This window comes from Halichoerus grypus, chromosome 12 (assembly GCF_964656455.1).
Source record: "Halichoerus grypus chromosome 12, mHalGry1.hap1.1, whole genome shotgun sequence".
NCBI lineage: Eukaryota > Metazoa > Chordata > Mammalia > Carnivora > Phocidae > Halichoerus > Halichoerus grypus.
In genome coordinates, this window is record NC_135723.1 from 32,372,186 (window position 1) to 32,389,579 (window position 17,394).

The 17,394-nt window shown below is 34.6% G+C and overlaps 1 protein-coding gene across 6 annotated transcripts in view; it reads left to right on the plus strand.

Annotated features, from left to right (window-relative positions):
• The window catches only part of DBF4 (DBF4-CDC7 kinase regulatory subunit), a 30,654-nt gene that overhangs the window by 11,813 nt on the left and 1,447 nt on the right, over positions 1–17,394 (plus strand). For 5 of the 6 annotated variants that reach the window (XM_078059212.1, XM_036106271.2, XM_078059214.1 and 2 more), the window contains 5 exons: positions 7,227–7,263; positions 8,530–8,575; positions 11,924–12,052; positions 12,770–12,884; positions 15,728–15,852. In XM_078059212.1, the coding sequence (XP_077915338.1) occupies positions 7,227–7,263; positions 8,530–8,575; positions 11,924–12,052; positions 12,770–12,884; positions 15,728–15,852 (452 nt within the window). The remainder of the gene's footprint in view (positions 1–7,226; positions 7,264–8,529; positions 8,576–11,923; positions 12,053–12,769; positions 12,885–15,727; positions 15,853–17,394) is intronic. The other variant, XM_078059213.1, reaches the window with a different exon arrangement.

Here is a 17,394-nt window from a genome sequence, read left to right on the forward strand (position 1 = left end):
TGTTTTCAACTTTTTGAGGAACCTCCATACTGTTTCCCAGAGTGGCTGCACCAGCTTGCATTCCACCAACCATGTAGGAGGGTTCCCCTTTCTCCGCATCTTCGCCAACATCTGTCATTTACTGACTTGTTAGTTTTAGCCATTCTGACTGGTGTGAGGTGGTATCTCATTGAGGTTTTGATTTGGATTTCCCTGATGCCGAGCGATGTGGAGCACTTTTTCATGTGTCTGTTGGCCATTTGGATGTCTTCTTTGCAGAAATGTCTGTTCATGTCTTCTGCCCATTTCTTGATTGGATTATTTTTTCTTTGGGTGTTGAGTTTGATAAGTTCTTTATAGATTTGGGATACTAGCCCTTTATCTGATATGTCATGTGCAATTATCTTCTCCCATTCTGTCGGTTGTCTTTTGGTTTTGTTGACTGTTTCCTTTGATGGGCAAAAGCTTTTTATCTTCATGAAGTCCCAATAGTTCATTTTTGCCCTTGCTTCCCTTGCCTTTGGCGATATGTCGAGGAGGAAGTTCCTGCAGCTGAGGTCGAAGAGGTTGCTGCCTGTGTTCTCCTTTAGGATTTTGATGGATTCTTGTCTCACATTTAGGTCTTTCATCCATTTGGAGTCTTTTTTTGTATGTGGTGTAAGGAAATGGTCCAGGTTCATTCTTCTGCATGTTGCTGTCCAATTTTCCCAAAATCATTTGTTGAAGAGACTGTCTTTTTTCCATTGGACATTCTTTCCTGCTTTGTCGAAGATTATTTGACCATAAAGTTGAGGGTCCATTTCTGGGCTCTCTATTGTGTTCCATTGATCTATGTGTCTGTTTTTGTGCCAGTACCATACTGTCTTGATGATGACAGCTTTGTAACAGAGCTTGAAGTCCGGAATTGTGATGCCGCCAGCTTTGCTTTTCTTTTTCAACATTCCTCTGGCTATTTGGGGTCTCTTCTGGTTCCATACAAGTTTTAGGATTATTTGTTCCATTTCTTTGAGAAAAGTGGATGGTATTTTGATAGGGATTGCATTGAATGTGTAGATTGCTCTAGGTAGCATTGACATCTTTACAATATTTGTTCTTCCAGTCCATGAGCATGGAACGTTAACAGTCTTTTAAAAAAAAGTATTCAGGGAGGGGCAGCTGGGTGGCTCAGTCGATTAGGTGTCCAACTCTTGGTTTCGGCTCAGATCATGATCTCAGGGTTGTGGGATTGAACCCCACGTCCAGATTCTGCTTGAGATTTTCCCCCCTCCCTCTCTCTCCCCTTCTGCTCCTCCCCACACTGTGTGCTCTCTCTCTAAAATAAATAAAATCTTTAAAAAGAAAAAAGTATTCAGGAATATTTTGTTTACACATGCAACCATCAATATTCAACAGATACTCAGTCCTATTAGGTGCCAGGCACTAGGAGTATTTGCCCTCATGAAACAAAAAAAATGAGAAGTGTGATAAATAGCCGTGAAACAGATCTTACTTTTCTCTCAAAACCAAAAGGATCAGAATACCAAGTATCTCTGTAATCCAGGATGTATCACTGGTCAATTTGATTCTACTACTTGAAAATTTTATATCTGTAAAAAGAAAATGTTTTTGGAAAATTTCTAGTTTGTCAAGTACTAAAACATAAAACTCTTCAATAAAGATGCATTTGTGGGTCTTGAGTCTTGAATGGACATGTATAATTTTAAGCACACTAAAGGCATAAATTTTAAAACAGTAATTATATTTTCTTAAATACTTTTGTTAGCATTTATTTTTTTAAAAAATTGAATGAATGTATTTTGTTTCACTATTTAAAGTGCTTGGAGTTTTTTTTTTCTTATTTTACCTGAAACTTTGAGGATTTTTTGTGTATGTATACATGAGGAATGTTGGTCTTTTACTTTTTTTTTCTTTTTTTAAGATTTTATTTATTTATTTTGACAGAGAGCGAGAGAGGGAACACAAGCAAGGGGAGTGGGAAAGGGAGAAGCAGGCTTCCTGATGAGCTTGATCCCACTACTCTGGGATCATGACCTGATCCGAAGGCAGACGCTTAACGACTGAGCCACCCAGGCACCCCAGTCTTTTACTTTTTGATATCTTTGGTTTTAGTGTCAGGGTAATGCTGCTCTCATGAGATGCTGGGACGTATTTCCACTTATATTTTCTAGAAAAGTTTTTGTAGAGTTGCTTTTATTTCTTAAGTTTTGATAGTATTTACCAGGAAGGTTATCTGGGCCCATAATTTTTTTTGTTGTTGGAAAATTCCCAGCTATGAATTCAGTTTCTTTATTAGATAAAAGAAATTTAGGTTATTTATTTCTTATTGAGTGCACTTCAGTAGTTTGTGTTTTTCAAGGAATTTGTACTTGTTGTTTAAACTGTCAAATTGATGGTAAAAGTATTTGTAATATTCCCTTATTAAGCTTTTAATGTTTAATGGAATCTGAATGATGTCTTTCATTCCTGAGATCATTATTCCTTTTTTTTCTCTTTGATCAGGTGGGCTAGAGTTTTTCAATTTCATCTTTTCAAAGAACCAGCTCTACTGTAAATTCTTTTTTGAGCTCTGCTTTACTGCTATTCCACACATTTTATGTAAAACTTTATATATATGTGTGTGTGTGTCTATACACACACACACACACACTCACTCTTTCAGAGCACCTGTAGGTTCATAGCAAAATTGAGTAGAAGGCACAGATATTCCCATATACCCCTTGCCTTTCAGTATACATACAGCCTCCTCCACTGTCAACATCCTGTACCACAGTGGTACATTTGTTACAAATTGATGAATCTTTATTGACAAGTCATCCTCACTAAAGTCCATAGTTTACATTAGGGTTCACTCTTAGTGTTATACAGTGTGTAAGTTTACACAAATGAATAGTGACATGTATTTGCCATCACAATATCCTACAGAATAGTTTCCATAAAAATGTTCCATGCTACATCTATTCATCCCTCCCTCCCTCACTTACTCCTAACAATTACTGATCCTTTTTCATAGTTTGGCCTTTTCCAGCGTGTCATATATTTGGAGCCATACAATATATAGCCTTTTCAGATTGTCTTCTTCAGTAAGTGATAAGCATTTAAAATTTCTCCATGTCTTTTCATGACTTGATAGCTTTTTTTTTTTTTAATTGCTGAATGATTCCATTGTCTGGATTTGCCACAGCTTATCCACCTTCTGAAAGACATCTTGGCTGCTTCCAAGCTTTGACATTATGCATATTTTACGTATATTAACATCCATGTGTAGGTTTTTGTGTGGACATGAGTTTTCAACACATTTGGATAAATACCAAGGAGCATGATTGCTGGATTATATGGTAAGAGTATGTTTAGTTTGGTAAGAAGCTGCCAAATTGTCTTCCAAAATGGCTGTACTGTTTTGCATTTCCACCAGCAATGAATGAGCTGTTACTGATTTCTTTTGTAATTCTGTTATGGTCAGAACACATACTTCATGTGATTTCAGTTCTTTTAAGTTTGTCAAGATTTGTATTGTCCAGAATACAGTCTGTCTTTTTTTTAAGATTTTGTTTATTTGAGAGAGAGCACACACATGTTGTGCAGGAAGAGGGGAGAGGAACAGACAGGGAGGGAGAGGTAAAGGGAGAGGATCTCAAGCAGACTCTGCACTGAGGGTGGAGCTCAAGACGGGGCTTGATCTCACAACCCGGAGATCATGAACTAAGCCAAAACCAAGAGTCAGACACTTAACCCACTGAGCCACCCACGTGCCCCCAGAATATAGTCTGTCCATGTGCACTTAAAAACATATATTCTAAGGTTAATGGGTAGAATGTTCTATAGTTGTCAAATAGGTCAAATTGTATAGCTTTTCTGTATTCATACTGATACTCTGTCTTATTCTAGCCATTATGGAAAGAGAGGGGAGTATTGAAGTTGCCAAATATGTTGTGGGTTTGTGTATTTTTCCTTCTAGTTCTATCATAGTTTTTGATTTGTGTATTTTGAGCCTCCTTAGATGTGCACACATCTGATATTCTCTGTCTTCTTGGTGAATTGACCTTGTTATTATATAATGTCCCTCTGTCCCTGTTAGTATTCCTTGTTCTGAAGTCTCTGAATATACTATAGCCACTCCAGCTTCCTTTTTTTTTTTTCTTTTTAAGATTTTATTTATTTATTTGAGAGAGAGAGAATGAGAGAGAGCATATGAGAGGGGCTAGGGTCAGAGGGAGAAGCAGACTCCCTGCCGAGCTGGGAGCCCGATGCGGGACTCGATCCAGGGACTCCAGGATCATGACCTGAGCCGAAGGCAGTCGCCTAACCAACTGAGCCACCCAGGCGCCCCAGCTTCCTTTTGATTAATGTTTACATGGTCTTTTTTATTCCTTCTACATTTAACATATCTATGTGTTTATTTTTAAAATGGGTTTCTTAATAGATAGTTGAAAGTTGTCTTTTTATCATATCTGGCGATCTCTATCTTTTAATTGGTATGTTGTAATGATTTACACTTAATAATTATTAGTATCATTTAATTTAGGCCTGCCAATATACTAATATTTTTCTTTTGGTGTTCTCTGCATTTTATTCCTCTGTTTTCTCCTTTTTCTGTTGCTTTTCAGATTTATCTATTGGCTTTTTGGCTATATCCATGTTTTTGTTTTAGTGGTTGCTTAGGTTAAACTATAACTATGTAACTTTTCACAGTCTATTTAGAATTAATATTTTACCTACTTCAAATAAAATGTAGAAGCCTTAAAACTTTTTGAGCCCTTTATCCTCCCCCACCAGTCTTTATGGTATAGTTATTTTTGTTACATTTTTATTTATTGAAAAACCCAAGAGCCAGTGTTAACCTTTTTCCTCGAAAAAGTCATGTAGAAGAGAATGTGAGAATGTCTTTATTTTGCCTTCATTCCTGCAAGATCTTTTCACTTGATACGAATTAGGAATAAAAAATTCTTTATTCTTTAGGTCAGTACTTTACAGGTGTTCTATAGCTATATTCTGGCTTCCATGGATTTTGATGAAAAATCTGCAGTCATTAAATTGTTGTTTTCTTTTTTTTTTTTTAAGATTTTATTTTATTTGAGGGAGAGAGAGAGAGAGTGAGAGAGAGCACAAGAGGGGGTAGGGTCAGAGGGAGAAGCAGATCCCTGCTGAGCTGAGAGCCCAATGCGGGACTCCGTCCTGGGACTCTGGGATCATGACGTGAGCTGAAGGCAGCCGCTTAACCTGTTGAGCCATCCAGGCGCCCAAATTGTTGTTTTCTTATAAATAATGATCATTTTTCTCTATGTACTTAGAATCTGATTTTTAATTTATCTTTAGTTTTCAACAGTTTGGTTGTGATATGCCTCGGCATGGGTTACTTAGAGATTATTCTGTTTATTGTTCACTAAGCTTCTTAAAACTGTAAGTTTATGTTTGGAAAGTGAGCTATTTTGTTAAAAATCTTTTTCTTCACCATTCTTTTTTTTTCTATTTCTACATTTCCAGTAATACTAATTTAGGCCTTTTATATTAATTATAGCTAGAATACAAAGTACTTATTGGGTCCCTGAGACACTGTTCATTTTTTTTTCCCATTCTTTTCTTTGTTCTTCTAATTAAAGATTTCATCAGTCTTCCAGCTCACTGACACTTCACTTTGTCATCTGTGTTCTGTTTTCAAGCCCATCTAGTTAATTCTGTATTTCAAATCATGTATTTTTCACTTGACTTCTATACTAGTCTTCACTAGACTTCTACAGTTTTCCTTTTTTTATAGTTTTTCTGCTGAGAATTTGTATCTTTCCATCATTTTAAGTCTGTTTGCCCTTACCTTAGAGTCTTTTTCTGATAATTTTGACATCAGGAACATCTTGGGGTTGGCATCTGATTATCTTTTTCCCTCAAGAATTGATGATGTTTTTACTGGTTCTTAATAATGTCAAATAATTTTTGATTTATATTAAATATTCTAAATGTAATGTTGTATAGACTTCAGAATTATCACAGTACTCTGGAGAGTGCTGATTTTGTTGCTGTCGTGATTGTTGTGTGTGTGTGTGTGTGTTGTGTGTGAGTCAAACTGTCAGTTCTATCTCAATTTCTTTACATGGCAGTTCCGCTCTCAGTTTTGGTTTTCAAGGATCTGTATGTAGCTGTTTGTTCTGCACATGCATCATTTATAGGTTAGTCTAAGACTTGGGCAGTGGGTAAATTTTAGTTCTATTTTCAAAGGCTTGAAATTAAGTCTGGCACTTACGTGGGTTTATATAGGGAATTAGGGATCCCCTTTTCCAGTTTGCTACTTTCTGCAGTTTCCCCTTCACTCTCCATCCCACAATGACCCTTTCCCTAGTTCTTCTGTTCAGAAAGTTAGGGTTCCTGTTCAGAAAGTTAGGGTTCCTCAATTTTAGCTGCCTGTGGTACCTACACCTGCAGTTTCATAACTAGGGTCCACCCTCGGTATAGAACTGTGGGAGAAAAGAAAGATATAATAGTCCATGGTTTCCCTTTGTACTCTTTGGACTACAGGAACCTCTTTCCTGTTTTGTTTTGTTTTGTTTTAGCCAGAAATATGTGATTTATATAGGAGTTTTAGCCACTGGCTCCACTACTTTCTGCCAGCTCTGTAATTAGAGGTTCATCCTTCAGGCAACATTGTGAGAAAAAGAGGATGGGAAATCTACCCTCTTAAAGTTGGTTTCTCAGGGTTTGACTTCCTTGTACAATATGCCTGCTTTTGCTTACTTTTTAGTCCTCATATAGTTGCTTATTGTATTTTTCCCAGAGTTTTAGTTGTAATCAGTGGGATTGTTTGACCATACTGGACATATTCCACCTGGACAGGAATCGACAGACTGTAATAAATATTTTAATAATTGCTTTGTTCAGTCTATCACAAAAGTTTACTCAGTAAGGGCATAAAAATAACTTTAGGACTATTTTTAGATTATTTCATTAACTGTACCTTTTCCTTATTGGTTGATTTCTTTCTGTAGAGACAAAAACAGTTATAGCCAGAATGCAAGGTATTTGCTGGGTGTATTGTAAAAGTGAGCTTGTATTGTGTTCGTTGTTTGATTTCTTCGGTTGAGTTGATTTTTAAAAGCAAGTTTTTCTCTTTTTTTCCCCCCACAAAACTATAGTAATCATCCTTCTTTTATATAGTTCTTTTCCTATATGATTACCTTCAGGATAAAAATGAGCAGTTGCAGTTGCTGGTTTCATTGTACTTTCAAACCCAGTCTTTTCACCTTTTTTTTTTTTTTTTTTAGGGGAAAAGAGTAGGTATTGGCACACAGAAAGCAAGAAGTAAGTATTTTGACATCCTTAATTGTATTTGATTTGCTTTTAGAAAATAGAACAGATCTTATAAAAATCCTCTGAAAAATCATGTAAACAACGCTGCAGGGAACGTGTTCAGTAGGTCTTAGTTTTTTTTAGACTATGGACCCCTGTGGGAGTCTGGTGAAGCTTATGGACCCCTTTTCAGAGTAATGTTTTTAAAAAACATATAAAAAAATTACTAGATTACCGAGAAGGTCAGTAAATGAAATTCAGTTGTCAGAAAATTTTTAATTATGAAATGGTGATATACTTGATTTTTTTACACATTTAAAACAAGTGCTAGCAGTGATTCTACTGTAATTTTGAAGTGGTGAGCATAAATGATGCCTTGAGATCTGTAATAGCTAATATGATATGAAGGTATTTCTTTCATTTGGTTTCAGAATTACAGGCACTGCTAATACCACTGTGATCCTGTTGCTTAAATGCATAACTAGAGGAAATGTTAAATTTCGGTTAGAGATCAGTGAAAATAAAAGTTGGATTTTTTTCCTGTTTTAGCTCATGATTCTTCTGAATTCTCTTCATAGATCCTTTGCAGGGAATCCCTTTATTTTAAGAATCTCAGAATGTAGACAGAATTTCTGTCATTTTGGAAATGGGCTGATTATTGTGAAATACCTCACCTGAGACTTAAAACTGAATTGAAATGAAAGGGATACTGGATACAGATGGTCCTTGACTTATGATGGTTTGACTTTAAATTTTTCACCTTTACAATGGTACAGTACACATTCAGTAGAAACTGTACTTTGAATTTTGAATGTTGATCTTCTCCTGGGTGGGCAGTATGCCATATGAAACTCTCCTGACGCTGGGCAGCAACAATGAGCTGCAGCTCCCTTTCAGTCACGTGGTCACAAGGGTAAACAACCAATATACCTAAAACCATTCTGTTTTTCACTTTTAGTACAGTATTCAACAAATTACATCACATATTCAACATTTTTTACTATAAAATGGGCTTTGTGTTCGATAATTTTGCCCAACTATAGGCTAATATAAGTGTGCTGAGCATGTTTTAAGTTAGGCTAGAGCTAAGCTGTGATGTTTGATAGGTTAGGTGTATTTAATGGATTTTGCAACTTACGATGTTTTCAACTTATAATGGGTTTATCGACGTGTAACCCTAATTGTAAATTGAGGAAGATCTGTACATAGTTTGGTGGGATTTTTTTTTAATTTCCTGGATTTGTACATATCTAATAATATGTTTTGTATGTTCTCAAGCAGGTAGACTCAAAAAACCTTTTGTAAAGGTGGAAGATATGAGCCAGTAAGTATCTAAGTTCAATTGGTAATTTAAATGTAATATTAAAAGAGAAAATCTAATTAATTAAGCTATCTCCACTAATACTATTAGATCTCTTTATGTTAGATTTATATTATACTAATACGCAGGTGGCACAAGTTGCAGAAAGTAGCATTAATTAATTTTTGCTCAAAAATTAAGCAATTTTTAGCTTAATTTAGTTTCAGTATGCTATAGGTGATAATTCCTTGAAATATCTACTTTAGAGCAATCATGAGACCAACTCATTTTTGTAGTATTTCAAATAACCATTTACTAGCTAAATGGAATACCATATGATTAAAACTACTACTTAAAGATTGCTTCTGCTTTGTGAAATATATTAGTAGGTACTATTTGGAAGTACAAAATTTGAGTATAACATTTAATTTAGTAGTTTTCCTGAACTTACTCTGAAGGTTTATAGGGTAATCTTAAGACTACAGATACAAGTAAATTAATTTGGCATGGAAGAATTCAGTAACTTTTTCTTGACATTCTTCCTTTAGACGTGTGATTAATTCTTTTGAGTACTCACTGAAGTGACAAAGATGTATTGAATGCTTCTTTTTATGAAATGTATTATTATGAAAAAAATTGCAGTTCAAAATTAGGCCTAGAGAAGGCGGCAGTATATGGAAAGACATCCAATGTCATGGATTGGAAGACTTCATATTGCTAAGATGTCAGTACTGCCCAAAGTGATCTATAGATTCAGAGCAATCCCTGTCAAAATCCCAATGACTTTTTTTGCAGAAGGGGAGAAATCCATCCTAAAATTCATACCAAATCGCAAGGGACCACAAACGCCCAAAGCAATCCTGAAAGGAAAAACAAAGTTGAAGATCTAAACTTTCCTGATTTCAGAATTTACTAAAAGCTTCAGTAATCACAACAGCTTGTTAACAACGTAAAGACAGATGTGTAGACCAATGGAAAAGAATAAATAGCTAAGAAATAAGTCTTTACATTTAGGTCAAATGACTGTTGACAAGGATATCAAGATCATTCGGTGGGGAATGGACAGTCTGTCTTCAGCAAATGGTATTGGGAAAACTACATATCCACATGCAGAAAAATGAAGTTGGACCATTATTTTATACCATGTATAAAATTAACTCAAAATAGATGAAAGACTTAAAACCATAAAACTCTTGGAAGGAAACAAGGGAAAAGCTTTATGACAATGGATTTCGCAGTGATTTCTTGGATATGACATCAAAAGCACAAGCAACAAAATTATAAATTTGTGTGCACAACAGAGTGAAATGGGATGGAACCATGGAATGGGAGAAGATATTTGTAAATCACATATATTTAATAAAGTGTAATATGTGAGGGAGCTTGGGAAGATGTTGGACTAGGAGGACCCTAAGCTCACCCCTTCCCTTGTTTACAACTAGTTAGCACTTGCATCCAAATAAACTAGAAAATGATGTGAAGATTGGCAGAACAAACTTAACAACTATGTAGAGAAGAAGCTGCATCTGAGAGCTTAGGAAGGGCAGAGATGGTGATTGGGAGCTGTCTGCAGGAAGGAGAGAGTTGTAGGCTATGGCTCAGAGAGGTGAAAGCACCAGGGAGCCCACTAAGGGAAGGTAAATCCCCATGTCTGGCTTTGAAAACCAGAGGGGTGAAATCCCTAACTTTGTATAACCAGTCAGGCTTGGATTCTGGAGCTTTAAAAGTCTGCTGACTCAGCACTGGGTGAGCTGGGAGGGCAAATGATAGCTGGGTCCCTACCCTTAAAGGGACAGCAGCCTATATGGAGAGGCAACATGGAAGCTATAGCTTGAACAATGCCTGGGGCAAACAGGAACAGCCCTGGGTGATGTAGGGGATTGTTGAATTACTGTATTATAAACACCTGGAACTGATATAATACTGTATGTTAACTATACTGGAACTCAAAAATCTGATCTTTAAAAAAAATATAAAGTCAACAGAAAATCAAATTATCAGGTTTTTTGTTTTTTGTTTTGTTTTTTTTTGTTTTTGTTTTGTTTTTGTTTTTAAGATTTATTTGAGAGCACCCTTGTGCACTTGAGTACAGAAAAGAGCAGAGGGAGAGAATCTTCAGGCAAACACCCCGCTGTTCACCTCGGTGCTCTATCTCAAGACTCATGAGATCATGACCAGAGCCAAAACCAAGAGTCGGATGCTTAACTGACCGAGCCACCTGGGCACCCCTCAATTTATCAGATTTAAAAAATGGTTACAGGACTTGACATTTCTTCAGAGATGTACAGATTGCCAGCAAACACATGAAAAGATGTTCACCATCACTAATCATCACAGAAATGCCAGTCAAAACCACCTTGAGATATCTATCACTTCACACCGATTAGGATGGCTGTTACAAACAAACAAACAAAAAACCCCTAGAATAATAGGTATTGGCAAGGAATTGGAGAAATTGGAGCTCTTGTGCACTCTTGGTGGGATTGTAAAATAACTGCAACTACTGTGGAAAGCAGTATGGAGGTTCTTCATGAAATTGGAACTATGATATGATCTCGCGGTTTCATTTCTGGTAATTTTTCCAAAATAATTGAAAGCAGGGTCTTGAAGAGATGCTTGCACAATGCATATTGGTAACAGCACTATTTACAGTAGCCCAGTGGTAGAAGCAGTCCGTATGTCCATCAATAGATAAATGGATTATGTGGTATATACATAAAATGGAGTATTATTCAACCTTAAAAAAAGGGAATGAAATTCTGACAAATGCTCTTCAACATGGATGAACCTCGAGGACATTACGCTGAGTGAAATAAGAGGAAAAATACTGCAAGATTCCAGTTGATGAAGTACTTAGAGTAGTCAGATTCATAAAGTAGAGTGATGGTTGTCAGGGGTGGGCAGAGAAGGGAGAATGGGGAGTTATTATTTAATGGATACAGAGTTTTTGTTTTGAAAAATGAAAAGGGTTCTGGAGATGGATGATAATGGTTGGAAAACACTGAATGTTCTTAATGCAGCTGAACTATATTCCTAAAAATGGTTAAAAATGGCACCTGGCTGTTTCATTTGGTAGAGCATGTGACTCTTGATGTCAGTTTTGGAGTTCAAGCCCCATTTTGGGCATAGAGATTACTTAAAAAAAAAAAAAAGTTTAATATAGTAAATTTTGTGGGTATTTTACCATAATTAAAAAAAAGATATTTATGTTAAACAAAAAGATACTAGGTCTAGGAATTGGGAAAGGAAGCCTAACTGATTTATATTATTTACTTCAGATTCCAGATGAATTCTATGATTTGAAATATAAGATTTCAGTTGTATTTTTTCATCATAAAGAATCTCATGTATTTGTCTTTTTATTTTTTTTAGACTTTATAGACCATTTTATCTTCAGCTGACCAATATGCCTTTTATAAATTATTCTATTCAGAAGCCCTCCAGTCCATTTGATGTAGATAAGCCATCTAGCATCCAAAAGCAAACTCAGGTTAAACTAAGGTTTGTTTAACCTTCAAGTAATATTTTCTTTTTAAGCAAACGTTTAAAATAATTCATTAAATGCTATGGTGGATGGATGGATGGGTGTGTGTGATCACTGTTATGGTTTTCCCACCTGTGTGTGTGTGTTTGATCACTGTTATGGTTTTCCCACCTGTATATTTTTAATGCTGGATTAGAAGTCTGAATCTTTCCTAGTAATATTTTCTTTTTAAGCAAACGTTAAAATAATTCATTAAATGCTATGGTGGATGGATGTGTGTGTGTGTGTGTGTGTGTGTGTGTGTGTGTGATCACTGTTATGGTTTTCCCACCTGTATGGATGTGTGTGTGTGTGTGTGTGTGTGTGTGTGTGTGTGTGTGATCACTGTTATGGTTTTCCCACCTGTATATTTTTAATGCTGGATTAGAAGTCTGAATCTTTCCTAAGTATGTCACACTAGGTATGTTAGGATCAATAGATTAAAGTTGAGGAGTGGCTTGCAAATATTTACAAGTAATTAAAATGTGTTATTTCTCCTAAGTGATCTGAAATATTCTCCAGAAAAATAACTACATTTTTAGTTTGCTTCTCAATTTCTTGAAAAGAAATATACTTAAAAGTATTTGTTGATATAAACATCTGTGGAGATTATGGCAGATTGATAGGTGAGGACTGTACATTTTATAAATTCTTAATATTCAGCAATTAATTCTTTTATCATATATTTCTATCAGAATCCAAACGGATGGCAATAAATGTGGTGGCATCCCAATTCAACTCCAATTGAAAGAGAAGAAAAAAAAAGGATATTGTGAATGTTGCCTGCAGAAATATGACGATCTTGAAACTGTAAATATGATTTTATATTTAGGGGGTTGATATTTCTAAGTAAATATGAATATTTACTATGTAAGTTTTAGCTTGATTTTTTGATTGTGGCTTACAACTTGATAATGACTAAGTAGTATATATTTCTTTTTGATAGAATTATCTTAAATTTTAGGAACCCAAGGTGGGAAAATGTTTATTGAAAATTTAATTTTTATTCATTCATTCAACAAATTTTTATCAAGTACCTGTGTTGTACCAGTCACTACTCTGAACAAACAGCATTGAACAAAAGAGGCCAATTCCCTACCTTTATGAAAATTACATTCTATGAAAGGGGAGGAGAGATACGTAACCACGTAGTAAGAAAGTAATTAAGTATATATAGAGAACATTAGATCACTTCATTAAGAAACTGTAAAGCAGGAATGGGGGTGTAGATATTTATTTAGACAAGGAATAGCTAACTGATAAAGTGATATTTGAATAGAAACCTAGGAAGTGAAGGAACATGACTTGCGGATATTGAAATAGCATTGCAAAAGTGCTAAATTAAACTGATTGTTGGGATTAAAGAAACCATTCAGCTAATGGTGGTGGCCTGGTGGAAGTGATGAGACTTGGTCATATTGTGGATATAATTTAAAAGTGGAGCAAAGAGGCTTTGCCAGTGGGTTGGAAGTTGGGAGTGAGTAGAAGATGCTTCAGGCCTGAGCAATTAAAAAAATGGGCATATGCTCTACTAATGGTAGGATGAGAAGAAAGTAGAGATTACTCTTTGAAGTAGCAGAAAGAGAAATAGAATAGTTGGAAGGGGACATTCAATGAAGATACAGTTTTGAAGATGGGAACTATTTATGGTTTGTAAAGTGATAAAACAAAAACAAAAAACAAGAGCTTTGGATCCATGCTGCCCAGGTTTGAATCCTGGGTTCCTGTTTGTGTGACCTTGGACAGTGGCAGGCTCTGTGCTTATTAAATTTTAGCTGTTATTATTTGAGTTAATTTCAGTAGAGACGTATGTTTCAGTGCTTGGTTTCAGTTTGTAGAAGATGGTGGGGAAGTTAAGGAGAAAGAATAATATTTATAAATACCTAAGAAATAAACTATCTCTCTTTAGACTCCAAGTTGGATTGTTTTATAAGTCAAAGTATATTAGTGTTTTTTATTAGTTTATTGTGTTTTGTTTATATAATAAAGGAACTAAAACTATCTCAAATATTTCCCCTTCCCAAAAGTCATTTGAAATTTAAATTATAGATTCGTCCCAAAATTTTACTTTACTCTTGCTACAATAGAATAATTTATAATGAATGTTTTCCTTAATATCAATTTGTAATCCTAATTTAGTGCTCAGAGAATGTTGGAACTAAAAAATGAAAACCTTGGTCACTGATTGACACAAGGAAGGAAAATTAGTAGTAGATGTTGGGATTGATATTTTAAAATCATTTTTTATTACATTCTTTTAATCTATGTTTCTTAGTCTCTGAGAATAAAATATTCTTTTGTTTTTTGAATCTTAGATTTCACAGTGCTTCATTTCCACGTGTATCAAGGCATTCATTTAGCAAATTGGATTACTGGAGATTAAGCAACAACAAACAAGGCAGACATACTCTGTTCCCTTAGATATCTTACGGTTCGACAGAGGAGACAGATACAAAACAATGCATTTACAAGTAGGATAGTGATAGTGTCACAAAAGTAGAATGTACAGTACAATGATAATAATGAGAGGGTACTTAAGGTAGGATGAGAGACATAGAAAACTCAATGGAGAAAGTAACATTTAAGGCAAGACATAAAAAAGGATGTATGATAAGAGGCGGGTGGAGGTAGGGGGCAACTACACAAAAGTTGGAGATTTCTCCTGAAGAACATGTATAAATGGAATCTGAACTTAGAAAGTTAATGTTTCTTTCTAAATTTTAATTATTTCTCATTTATTTAACATTACTGGGCATAGATAATTTGTATGTGGTAAATTTTGCAAGTAAGGAAGTAATAGTCCAGAATACTATTTTTTGTGATCACTGGAGAACTCAGTTTTTGGAAATAAATCATCAAAAGTTACATGAAACTAGAGAAACAGAAATGAGATTCTTGCGTGATCATCCTGGTACAGCCTTCTAGGTGCAGTTCCCTGATCAGCTGACAAGTAATAGAATTAGCCTGGAGAGTCCACCTATTTAGCAGGAACTTTATTTCTTTTGAGTTTTATCCCAGTACACTGAGCTTGTTTACTTTTGTTCTTCACTCTTAGACTGAATAACTGTCAACTAGTTCAATTTTTTTAAAAAAAGAAAGACTGAGAATAACTTCTATATTCTCCGTTATAAGCATTGGGTAATTGAGATCATTTACTTGCTCATTCTCAAATGTGTTTCTCAATAATGAATTTTTTCTTCTTTTTTCTTTTTTTTTTTTTTTTACTTCATAGCATTTATTGTACTTCATTTTTTTGTAATCTGCCTTCTGGATTCTTGTTTTGGAATCTTATATGTTAAACTATAACATTTCATTTATTTAATATTTTATAAGACCTACCATATTTATTTAGTGGTAATTGTATAAAGATAAAGAGGAAGATTTTCTCAATATTAGCATACTGTAAATGTTACTGTTGCATTTCTCTATCTTCATTTCCTGATGTAGTTCATTCGTTGTCAGTTCCATTTAAACCACAAATTTATTTTACTTAACATCCTTTGAAATTGTAGTAAAGGATATTTCTTTGGAGTAATTATTAGAAACCTAATTTTTGGGGCATGAAAATATTAGAAAACTTTTTTAAAAAGGAATCTCTTGGTTTAAGAATATATAATTACATGATTTTATGTGCTTTTTTGTTTTTGTTTCAGCATCTTCTAAGTGAGCAACACAGAAACTTTGCACAGAGTAATCACTATCAAGTTGTTGATGATATTGTATCTAAGTTAATTTTTGATTTTGTGGAATATGAAAGGGACATGCCTAAAAAGAAAAGGTAATTTATCAGCCTAAGTTTTAAATTTTACCAGAATTTTAAACAATTTCATTAAACTAAAAATAAATCCAAAGTTTTGTTCTTAGAAGGAATATATATTTTTAGAATGTATATTTGGTTAAGAACTTACTACTTCTTTTCTCTCTACTCTCACCCCCTCTCCACTACCAAAAGTGCTTACTTTAAGATTACTATTAAGGTCTTCATCTTAACGTTATAGTCTAGAAGAGGAGTTAGCAAATTTTTTATTAAAAACAAGACAGTAGGTATTTTAGGCTTTGTGAACCATAACATATCTGAGCTACTTAGCTTTGTCATTGTACAATGAAAGCAGCTACGGACAATATGTAAATGAATGGGTGTGGCTGTGTTCCAGTAAAACTTTAGATTTGGTCCATGTGCTATATAGTTTATCAACCTCTGGTCTAGGGCCGTAAAGTTTACTATTTACTTGGACTAAAAAAGTAGAATTTTTAGTTAATCTTCAGGAGTTTAAATAAACCTTCTTTCACTTAACCTCCATTAAGTCGTCTTTACACTTTCACTGAATACTTTTGCTTAAATTCTACTTGCCAGTAATGCTTACTAATGGTACTGACAGGACTTTTAAATGTGAATACAGTGCTATTCATTGACAGTTTACTGCACATTGACTAAATGATCCTGGTTAGATTGTTCCCATAAATCCAAAATAAAAAAAATCTTTGAAATGCTAAAATTGATGATAAATCATTAGGTTATTCAGTCCTTGTATCTGTTTTTAGACTAATCTTGGGGCATAAAGACTAGAAATAGGATACCAAGGTATAGCTTCTGAAAATTAACTGGAAAGTCTTTTGACGGTATCTAGGTAGAACAGTTTCTAAACTTCTTATTTCTGTAACATTCAGAATGGTTGTTCTTGACTGACTTAATAATACGATATTTGGAGAGGAGGCATATTTTCAACTATTAAAACTATATAGGCTACTGTAAGAATTTAGAATTCCCTAAAAATTTAATCTGCAGCAAAATTCTGAACTAGTACTTAATATATAAGTTGGTTTTTCCTTAATTATATTATCTGCACAATTTTTATCTGTGTACAAGTCAACTAAGCATCTCTAGACATTGAAAGAGAGAGGCGGCAGTGTTGGACTAGTATTTTCATATTTTTAATACTCCATTTGTTCAAGAGGAATCTTAAGTGAAAGTATAAACTAAATATACAAGTGTCCATGCTGGTTTTGAAAGGGCAGACTGAATTCTATATTCCTATAGTGTTATCTGTGACATGTATAACATGAAACATCAGTAGTGAGCTGGTAATACATAATTTAGGATTGTGTAATACAAACTGGTGTTCCAAGGATATTAAGAGATCCATGAAGAGGTTTTCAGGTCAAATACTTGTGTGAAACTTCAGGATTACTATTTTGTCTAAATACTCATTTTTTTACATTGTTAAGCAAAATGAGACGATATTAATGTAAATGAAAGCTTAGAAGTTAGGATATTTTTCAGGATAATGAAAACAAAGTTGGGAGCAAAACCAAATCCCTT